The sequence below is a fragment of the Calidris pugnax genome, unplaced genomic scaffold (genome assembly GCF_001431845.1).
Source record: "Calidris pugnax isolate Ruff unplaced genomic scaffold, ASM143184v1 scaffold187, whole genome shotgun sequence".
Taxonomy (NCBI): domain Eukaryota; kingdom Metazoa; phylum Chordata; class Aves; order Charadriiformes; family Scolopacidae; genus Calidris; species Calidris pugnax.
In genome coordinates this window covers 2,512,803-2,521,947 of record NW_015090969.1, presented here as the reverse complement: position 1 = coordinate 2,521,947, position 9,145 = coordinate 2,512,803, and the positions used below count along the sequence as shown (strand labels likewise).

Genomic DNA, 9,145 nt, shown 5'->3' with positions numbered 1-9,145 from the left:
GGGGATACAGGGGGGGACTGCAGGGGATGCAGATGAGAGGAATGTGGGGGGGGGGGTGTCACCTCGGGGTCTGAGCCCCAGGCCCCGCCCCGGTTAGCTTGCAGGCGTAAGGTAAACTGGTTCAAGTCTCTGTAGTGTTGATTGATTAGTCAACAGAGTAAAATCACCTGATAAAGTGATTACATGATCAGTAAACTAATTGACAAGTAAACACACCCCTCCTTGCTTCATGATCCTGTTTTTCTTTATGCTGTTGCACATAATTAGTGAGTTACAATTAATAACAATTAATTACTTAAGTAATCTTGATTACATGCAACTGCTGTTGAGTTACTGCCTTTTTTCTCTCCTGGGGTTTGTCTGTCCCTGCCACACTGCCTGGTGCTTGGGATGGGGTGTGGGGGGGGCTGTGGGGGCTCAGGGAAGGGTCTCGGGGTGCAGCAGGGACAGAGGTATTGGGGTGCAAGCCTTTCCCTCCTTACCCTCCTGCATCACTTGGTGTGAGGGTGAGTCCATGGTGGCTCAGCTCTCCCACACCACATCTTCAGGCCTGTGGTGCGGGGGGGGTGGGTCATCCCCGATGCTGTTCCCCATTGGCCCCAGTTTTGCTACTTGTAGCTAAATTTGGCATTTCTTACACTGTCACTGAGCAATCTCAGCCTCCTCTGGGTCAGTGCTGAGGTACCGATGAGCTCTCGCTCCCACTGAGCACCAGCACGTCCTCCCCGTGCAGGCAGCCTGGGTCACAGCTTCTGAGGAATTTTGGCCCCACCACCCCCACCCTGTTCCCTCTGGGTCCCCTCTCTGGCCCATGAGCCCTCAGGCAGCCCTGTCTCCTCTGTGGGTGCTGGGGCTGCAGCTCCTGTGGGGCCTTCTGGCTTGTGGCCCTGTCAGGGCAGCCTCTGAGGACACTCGGGTCTCTCTCTGGGTAACCACTGAGGTGTCTGCAGTCCCTTCTGGTGGAGGCTGCTGCAGGTTTTGGGGTACCCAGGCACATAACCCCCTCCCCCCATCTGGTCTGGCACTATAGTGCAGGGAGATAAAGATGAGGTTCTGCAGCACTGTGGGAAAGTGAGGGTAGAGGAGGTGGGGGGGCTGTAAACATGCTCCAGGGACTCGCACGGGGGGCGCTGGAAAACAATCCCTCGCAATGACTGTTGTTTAGTCTCGTGGAGCAGCACAACCTGCACTGAGAAAACGTGGGGCTGTGATGGCTCTTTGCCCGCACTGCACCCCCCCACCTTTGGGACATGGCAGCAGGAGGGGCTTGGTTGAGAGACAGAGTGCAATGGGGTGTGGGAGATGTCTGTCTGTCTGTCCGTGTGTGTCTTCCTGCAGGCACGGGCAGCTGGGACACGGCACCCTGGAGTCTGAGCCACAGCCACGGCTGGTGGAGGCCTTGGCCGGTGTCCCCATGCAGGCGGTGGCAGCCGGAGGGTGGCATTCGGCCAGTGTCAGCGGTGAGGGGCTGTGCCGGGTGTGGGTGGTCGGGGCGGCCGGTGGCTGTGTACAGCCCCAGCAGGACCAGTCCCTGTGCTGTGGCTGCCCCACGTCCCTGGTGCCGGGGAGCCCAGCTCCTGCTGCTGCCAGCGTTCAGGGCTGATCTCTGATGCCCCCCCACACAGAGGCAGGAGACCTCTACGTGTGGGGCTGGAATGAGTCAGGGCAGCTGGCCCTGCCCTCCAAAGCGCTGGCAGAGGAGCAGGCACAGGCGGAGGACACGGGGGGTGCAGGTGAGGCTGCTGGCCAGGCCCAGCGCAGAGGCAGGCGGTGCCATGGCTCGCCGTGGGGCTGGTGCAGCTGCTGGAGCTGAGGGCTGGCTCGTCCCCAGGGGACGCGGAGCTGAGGTCCCCCCAGGAGCAGCCGGTGGCCGAGGACGCCGCCTTCATTTCCATCCAGGCGTTCCCGGCGCTGCTGGACCTGCCGCAGGAGCTGGAGGTCACCCAGGTCAGCTGCGGGTCCCGGCACACGGCCGTCATCACACGTAAGTGCCTGGATCGCACCGGGAGGGTGGCGGGTGGCTCTGCTGCCCCCAGTGACACCGGGGTGGGTGAGGGGGCCGGGGGTCCCCAGGTGCTGGGTGACGGGTGCTGTTCCCTTTGCAGGAGGCGGGGAGCTCTTCACCTGGGGCTGGGGTAAGTGATGCCTTCGCTCTGGGACCCCCCAGGACCCGCTTTTGCTTCCTGCTGCCTCACCCGGGGCTGCTGGGCCTTGTATAATTTATTTTACCGCTGTGAGGTGCCGTAGCTTCCGCGGGTTCCCGGCTGGAGCCGGCCATTCCGTGGTGCTCACACCTCTCCTGGCACCCCAAACCTGGCACGACTGTGGTGTCTGCAGGTAAATACGGGCAGCTGGGACATGGGGACAAGGCCAGCTCTGACCGGCCACGCCGCGTCCAGCATCTGGTGGCCGAGGGGCTGCGGGCAGAGGAAGTGGTGTGCGGGCCCTGGACCACCTACGTCTGTGTGCTGGAGCCATAAGGGGCCCAAAGTCCATCCCCCATCCCAGCTGCCTGCAGCGAGGACACAGGCCAGCCCTGCTCCTGCCAGGACCAGCCCCAGCCCCACACTGTCCCCGGGGAGGGGTCTGGATCTGCCCAGGTTCAGCCCATGGTGCCTGGGACCTGCACATGGAGCTCGACTCTGCTGCAGCCACAGGAGCCCTGTTATGAACATATTTATTACATCTCCTTTGCCTTCTGTTGCTTCCCCTGGCCCCCCCCACCCCCCCCGGCCCCCCCCCCCGCCACAGACACCCCCAGAGCAGCAGCTACATACACGTATTTATTATGCCCATGAACAGTACAGAGAGAGTTATAAAACAAGGGGACAGAACCTGAATAAATAACTGCAAGTGGGGACTGTAGTGATAACAAGGTGCAAATCCATCATGATGAGGAACAGCCACGTACACACCGAGGTTCGTTAACAAAGGTGCTAACAAGCCCCCAAGCCCTGCCCAGGAGCCAGTGCCAGGGGGTGGGGACAGGACAACTGGCCCCTTCTCCCCCCAGCTCGTGTCCTCACACAGAACTCGTGCTCAGGCCGTCCCTGCTGTGGTTCAGGGCTGGGGCAGAGGCTCCCGAGGCCAGCCTGGGCTCCAGGAGGATGCCTGGGGAGGTTTGCTGCCTGTGAAGTGCTCTGCTGCTTCTCCCAGGGCCCCCAGCCCCACTGCCCCCACAAAGACCCCCAGCCCCTGAGCAAAGCCTGGTAAGGGAACCTCGGGTAGAGCCAGCCCCCACCGAGACAAGCCTGCTGTAACGCTGAGAAAAGGAGATGCCGATGGACAATAACTATGGGATATGGAGGGGGGAGAGAGCCCATGACACGAGGCAGAGTAGGACTCCCCATCGATCCTGTCCACCCCAACGCTCGCCCCCGGCCAGAGCCAGCACCCACCCCTGCGCTGCCCTAACGCCACCACCTACGCTAAGCTTGAATCACAAATATTTTCAAGAATTCCTCAAATTTCATTTTTTTTTTTTTTTAAAAAAAAAAAGGTCCCTTTCAGTCCCTGGCAGGGAGGAAGCCTCTGCCTCACAGGCCAGGCTGGCCCGAGGGACACCCGGGACCCCAGTAAAAGCTAACCCTGTTGGGGGGGAGGCTGTGGGGCAGGGAAGCTGTGCGATGCTCAGCCTGATGCTCAAGACTCACTAGGACTGCGAGGGGGTGAGCAGGGCAGGCAGGACCTCAGCAGAAGATGTTGGTGGTGTTGGACTTGAGGACATGGGAGGTGCTGTCTGTCCTGGACACCTCGAAAGTTTGCGAAGTGGAAAAAAAGAAGATGAGGATGAGGATGAGGGGAGGGGAGAGAGAGGACAGAGCTGCTCCACAACAGTGTTGGAAAGCAAGAGGGGCTCGAGGCCAGCAGCGAGGGCAACCAGGCGGCTCCTGCTCAGTTGTTTGGGCTCCCCACCCCATCTTGCTTCCAAAGAGAGCAGGAAAGCATTAGCATTGAGTAGCTGAGAAGGAACCCCCAGCCTCCCAGGAGCAGGAGTAGCTGCTGCCCAAACATGAGGAAGGAATGCTCAAGGCTCTCTGATGTCAGATGTTAAAACTTGGGCTCAGCCCATCCTCATGGAAGGGTGACCACATCGTGATCGCAGCAGGGGTGTTCTGGGGGCAATGTAGGGCTGGGAGGTGGCCCCCCACAGTGGGGTTTGTGGGGTCCTGTCTTTGTGTCTGCTCCCCCCTGGCCTTTGTGTGACGTGAGCTGTGCCTCCAAACCTCAATTTAAAATTTTTGCTGTCTATCCAACAGACAGGGGCAGGAGATGGGGGGGGCTGTGCAGAGCTGAGCCCCTTGGGGTGCTCGGGGAGGGGGAGGCCCCTGCCCAGCGAGGGGAGGTGGGCTTAGAAGAAGTGAATTACCACAAACTCTGAATAGGTGCTGGCAACAGAATTAATGCTGTGGTTACGCTGGGCAGAGGCTGTGGAGGTGCACCCACCGCTCAGGGGGGTTCCGTTGAGCTGGGACATGTTCTCCTTGTTCTGCCCCCTGTGTCCAGGACGGGGGCATTTTGCAGACGATGGGTTGGGAGTCCGAGCCTGGCCAAACAATGAGAAGAAGGAACAGTTAAGATGGGACACAAGAATGGGGTAGAGCTGGGAGAGCTGTGCCAGTGTCATGGTGACAGTCGTTTCACGCTCCAGCAGCCCTCCAGGATCTGGGGCCGAATTCTGACCTTGGAAACACCCCAGTTGTGAAGGTCCCCCAAGCTGCAGGCTCAGCACAGAGGAACAGTTACACCAGAAAGATTTCCCAGAGGCTGCTACTACCCTCCCTCCTCCTCCCTCAAGTTCCAGAAAGATCCTGCCAGAACCACAATGGCCCAAGGCAGCAGCCATGAACTGACAGGGGGTTTTGCACCCCAGGGGCTGCCAGGGGAGGCAGCGAGGCACAGCGTGACAGCGGTGGGAGCTGTGACACCCCAGCCCACCCACCTCTTCCCCAGCCCACCCAATGGCAAAGCTCCTCACCTTCCCTTTGGAAGGTGTCAAACAAGACGTTGATGAGAGGCAGGTGGCTCCCCCCAAAGCTGAACGAACGGTGCTGTTGGATGCGGTGCTGGAGATTTGAGTGCCGTTGAGCTGAGGGGAGACACAGAGCACGGGTCACACGAGGAGGAACTGGGGGCTGCACCGTGCCAGGGAAACTGAGGTAGAAGCCCCAGCTGCACCGAGCACCACAGCGTGTTTGCTGTCCCCAGGGACAACAGAGGCACCCACAGCCCTTCCCTGCCGCCTCAAGCCCTCCCTGTAGCCCTGCATGGGACCAAGCCCGGCCTTGGAGAGGGCTCAGCCCCTGGAACAGACCATTTACCTTCCTTACTTTGGCGGGCACGTGGGGGCTGAGCATCCAACGCTTGAGGGGTGCCTGCGGGGTGCTCCCGTACATCGCCTCTTCCTTCATCTGACGGCTTTTCTTCAGGCGCTGCGTGACAGACCTGGGCTTACAACCCGAGCGGGGAACAGCACGGAGCCCCCTCACCGCCAGGGACAATGCCCCGGGGATGGTCTGTGGCATGGCGAAGCAGCAGGTATTTCAGCAGATATTTGCTGATATATTTTAGGTATCCAGAGCCAAGCAGGGGACGAGAGAGGGGCTCAACACACACAGACAGCAATAGCAATGGACACAGTGTAAAGACAACGAGGCCCCGGGCAGGGGCTGGGGCAGTTCTGTGCCTGCACAGGGCAGGGTCACCCACAGGCAAGCATTTAATGGGGCAGAAGCTCCTCTGGGCCAGGAGGCAGCAGCTCAGCTTCGCACTCACCCGCTCCTGCTTCTCCTTCTCTTTCTCCAGGTGGTAGAGCTGCCACTGCTCCTTCACGTACTCCATGAACTGCTGCCCCTTCACCAGGAAAGGCTTTTCCTGCTCCTGCTCAAAGGCCTGGATTTTGTTGTCCAGCTCCTCCTGCAGCTGAGGACGACACAGGGGTAGTTGTGAGAGGCTGCCCCTGGGCAGCTCCCCACCCAGAGATGGCCCTTGCTGGCTCCAAGGGCTGCACTTCTCGGACAACATTCTTAGGCCTGTCTGGGACTACAGAAAGAGTAGTGCTGGAGCCCCTCTGCTGCGAGGACAGGAGAGAGCTGGGGGGGTCCAGCCTGGAGAAGAGAAGGCTCCGGGGAGATCTTATAACGGCCTTCCAGTCCCTCAAGGGGCTCCAGGAAAGCTGGGGAGGGACTCTGGATCAGGGATGGGAGCCCTAGGAGGAGGGGGAAGGGTTTGACACTGAAAGAGGGGAGATTGAGATAAGATCTGGGGAAGAAATTCTTTGCTGTGAGGGGGGTTGGAACTGGATGGGCTTCAAGGTCCCTTCCAACTCTAACCATTCTGTGATTCTACAGCTTATCCTGCAGGGCTGGACCTACCTTAGCAAGTACCTTCTGCAGCTTCACGCTGGAACTGGATGGGCTTCAAGGTCCCTTCCAACTCTAACCATTCTGTGATTCTACAGCTTATCCTGCAGGGCTGGACCTACCTTAGCAAGTACCTTCTGCAGCTTCACGCGCTGCTTTTCTTCTTTGAGCAGGTTGCCCCCACGGTTGGTGTAACGACTCGGATCATTTGCTTTCCTCTAGAGCAGGAGGGAGGTCAGGAGAGAACCAAACACACCACCCACTCTCACCCCGCAGGGCACAGCCCCTGGCAGAAGCCATCCCCCATCACAAACCACACCAGGGCTCTAGAGACAGCACCCCATCCCCTCACCGACCCCCCCAGTCTCTCCCAGTAGCACTTTGCCCACAGGAGCGTGCGCTGCCCAGTGACCCAGCACCTTCCCACACGGACAATACCTCCAGATCCAGGAACATCCTCCAGGTGTCTTCCCATTTCCAGATAGCCTCAAACAGAGCTTTGTGTGTTTCATAGTGGCTCTTCATCTTCCTGACCTCAGCAGCATGGAGCTCGAGCAGGGTCTCTGTATAGTCCTCTGGAGAGGACACAATAGCACGTTCAGTGGGCAATGACCCAGGAGGCCCCCAAAGGGCAGCCTGCAGCCCCCAGGGCAGTCAGTGACCAGGGAGAACCCACCATCATAATAGGGGCTGAAGCCTTCCCTCTGCTCCTGACTGTAGAAGCACTTGTCCCAGTAGTCAGCCAGCTCTGCCCGGATTCTCGGAATCACAGATTTAAGGTTCTGCAGCATCAGCTCCTCCAGAGTGTTCACTTCCAGCTGCAGCTGCCAAGGACATCAGAGCCCAGACTCAGATAAGGCAGATGAGGAGAAAAGGAGCAGAACAGGATTTATGTCTGTAAGGGACGACTCATAATTTCTCCTAAACAAAGCAGCCTGAAGATACTGTTAATGTCTCCAACACTGGCAGTACCAGGGAATCTGCTCAAGGAATTGATAAGGCCAACACCCGCTCACATCGTGTGAGAACGAGAATGACCAGTTTTAAAGAAACACAACAGCCCTGTTTTTCCTCCCATGAAGGACGAGCTGTTTCTCCAACAGACGAGGCTGTGCCCAGTGTCGAGCTTTGCCTCATTATCCGTGAAATGAAATTAAAGTTCACCCCCTGTATACGCTAATGAAGATTATTGAGATAATGTTAAACATAAATGACTGTAGCTCCCGTCTCCCCACCCAAAGGGCACAGGAGGGTCCTTACAGCTTTCCTGGTTTTGGCGCTGGATCCAGCGGTGTGCACGGCAGAAACCTCCCTCTCCTCCGCAGGAACCTGCAGCCTTTCCCAAAGCACAGTGATTCGGGAGCGCAGCTCCGCACACACGTCTGCGTTCAGGGACCGCTGGGCTTCCAGCTGCGGGAGGGAGAGCAGGGTCGGCACCAGCGCAGCCCGACCCAAGGGGCAGGAGGAGGCCACGTGCTGCACCACACCCAGCAAAGACTGCTCATTTCCACCATCTCCTTGCAAAAGCTCCCGCAAGGAAGCTCTAATGCACAGCCCCACTGGAAACCGAGCGGTCGCTCCTTACGCGGCGACGCCGGCTCCTGCCGGGAGCCTCCGACGGCCCACACAGCCCCTGAGTCACGGCAGCGCGGCCTCCGCGCGCCCAGCCTACCTGCTGCAGCAGGCTCTGCAGGGCAGCGATGTTGTCCTCAGACAAACAAAAGGCTTCCTCATCCTTGCACACCACGTCCTCCTCAAAGCTGGTGTCCGGAGTATGGTCCAGCTCCTCCATCAGGAGGATGATTTTTCTCTTGGTGCTGATAAACTGTTCTTGCCTTTGCTCCTGGAGGTGACGAGAGGCATGAGAAACCAGCGAGCACCTCGTGTGCCACCCCCGGGGACACCCCACCCCCCTTCTGCTCACCTTCTCCAGGCTCAGGGCAGCCAAGTGGCGCCTGTAAAGGTCCAGGTCCTCCAGGCTGGGGACAGAGTCGCTGTCGATATGGAACGGGGCCGTGCAGAGGATGTCGCACAGATCTCGGTCTCGTTCCTGCAGGGTTTTCAGCTCCTGCTTCCTGTCCCTTTTCTGCTTTAACAACACTTCCACGCGGGAGCGCAGATCCTTCTCCATCTGCAGGATGGTGCTTTGCTCCTCTGCCTACAAGAGTCCAGCAATCAGCTCTATTCTCCACAGCTCTCACAGGCCCCAGTTACATGTTTAAGGCTTCTTAAGCAGCTGTTTGGGATGCAGGCCCTACATCTGAGCAAGATGCTCCCCAGGAAGGTTGCACATGCAGCAGCACCACTCAAAGTGAGATGCTGCACGTCACCCGCCCCCCTCAAACATCTGCCTGTGCCCAACCCACACGGAGCCACAGTCTTTGGCTCCACCAAGGCCCAGGAGAGGTGGTTTTGAGCAGGCATTTGGCCTGTGAGCTCCAGCCTCACTGAGATGCCCAGGCAGCAGAATTCTGTTGCCAGCAGGATCCTGGGAGTGAGAAGTGACACTTTACCTCAAAGTAGTCCAGACGGAGCTCCCTTTGGAGGGTTTCGAGCTCCTTCCGACAGGCCGTGATGCTGGTCAGCAGGTACGCCTTCAGGTTCTCCTCCTCAGAGATCATCATGTCCAGCAGACCCTGCGGCACGGAGGGGTTTAGGGGCAGCCCTTGGGGACACGGCGCCAGAGGGACCCCTGGGTGCTGCAGGGGCGGACCGGGCTGACCCCACGGTCACTGCCCGGCCCCGGGACCCGAGGGAGCGTTTCTGGGAGAGCTCCAGCCCCC

At 59.1% G+C, this 9,145-nt stretch overlaps 2 protein-coding genes and 1 long non-coding RNA gene across 8 annotated transcripts in view; 2 read left to right on the top strand and 1 right to left on the bottom strand.

Annotated features, from left to right (window-relative positions):
• Positions 1 to 433: 433 nt before the first annotated feature.
• Positions 434 to 6,181, top strand: RCCD1 (RCC1 domain containing 1). 4 transcript variants are annotated; one of them, XR_001413232.1, is made up of 6 exons: positions 434 to 1,460; positions 1,626 to 1,733; positions 1,832 to 1,984; positions 2,106 to 2,135; positions 5,430 to 5,538; positions 5,806 to 6,181. XR_001413232.1 is itself a non-coding variant. In XM_014952752.1 (5 exons), the coding sequence occupies exons 1-5, from the start codon at positions 1,211 to 1,213 to the stop codon at positions 2,478 to 2,480; spliced, it is 684 nt and encodes a 227-aa protein (XP_014808238.1). In that variant the 5' UTR covers positions 434 to 1,210; the 3' UTR covers positions 2,481 to 2,689. The 4 variants fall into 4 exon arrangements, 3 of the variants coding, with proteins under 3 accessions (XP_014808238.1, XP_014808237.1, XP_014808239.1); XM_014952752.1 differs by lacking the exons at positions 5,430 to 5,538; positions 5,806 to 6,181 and adding an exon at positions 2,338 to 2,689; XM_014952751.1 differs by lacking the exons at positions 5,430 to 5,538; positions 5,806 to 6,181 and adding an exon at positions 2,239 to 2,689.
• PRC1 (protein regulator of cytokinesis 1) overlaps positions 2,771 to 9,145 on the bottom strand; it is a 6,633-nt gene continuing 258 nt past the window's right edge. The window contains exons 2-13 of one of the 3 annotated variants that reach the window (XM_014952747.1): positions 8,876 to 8,998; positions 8,287 to 8,520; positions 8,035 to 8,205; positions 7,623 to 7,772; positions 7,039 to 7,186; positions 6,801 to 6,937; positions 6,485 to 6,580; positions 5,776 to 5,922; positions 5,322 to 5,432; positions 4,979 to 5,089; positions 4,370 to 4,546; positions 2,771 to 3,766 (exon numbers count right to left, since the gene is read on the bottom strand). In XM_014952747.1, the coding sequence (XP_014808233.1) occupies positions 3,653 to 3,766; positions 4,370 to 4,546; positions 4,979 to 5,089; positions 5,322 to 5,432; positions 5,776 to 5,922; positions 6,485 to 6,580; positions 6,801 to 6,937; positions 7,039 to 7,186; positions 7,623 to 7,772; positions 8,035 to 8,205; positions 8,287 to 8,520; positions 8,876 to 8,998 (1,719 nt within the window). In that variant the 3' untranslated portion in view covers positions 2,771 to 3,652. The remainder of the gene's footprint in view (positions 3,767 to 4,369; positions 4,547 to 4,978; positions 5,090 to 5,321; positions 5,433 to 5,775; positions 5,923 to 6,484; positions 6,581 to 6,800; positions 6,938 to 7,038; positions 7,187 to 7,622; positions 7,773 to 8,034; positions 8,206 to 8,286; positions 8,521 to 8,875; positions 8,999 to 9,145) is intronic. The other 2 variants (XM_014952749.1, XM_014952748.1) reach the window with 2 other exon arrangements.
• On the top strand, positions 6,247 to 7,542 carry LOC106894210. The gene is made up of 2 exons (XR_001413233.1): positions 6,247 to 6,314; positions 6,425 to 7,542. It is a non-coding gene; the product is annotated as an uncharacterized LOC106894210 (long non-coding RNA).

Coding starts and splice junctions, on each gene's coding strand:
- RCCD1 (XM_014952751.1), top strand. CDS start 1,211: ATGGCTCTTTGCCCGCACTGCACCCCCCCACCTTTGGGACATGGCAGC. Junction 1,461..1,625: donor GCATTCGGCCAGTGTCAGCG/GTGAGGGGCTGT, acceptor CCCCCCACACAG/AGGCAGGAGACCTCTACGTG. Junction 1,734..1,831: donor GGAGGACACGGGGGGTGCAG/GTGAGGCTGCTG, acceptor GCTCGTCCCCAG/GGGACGCGGAGCTGAGGTCC.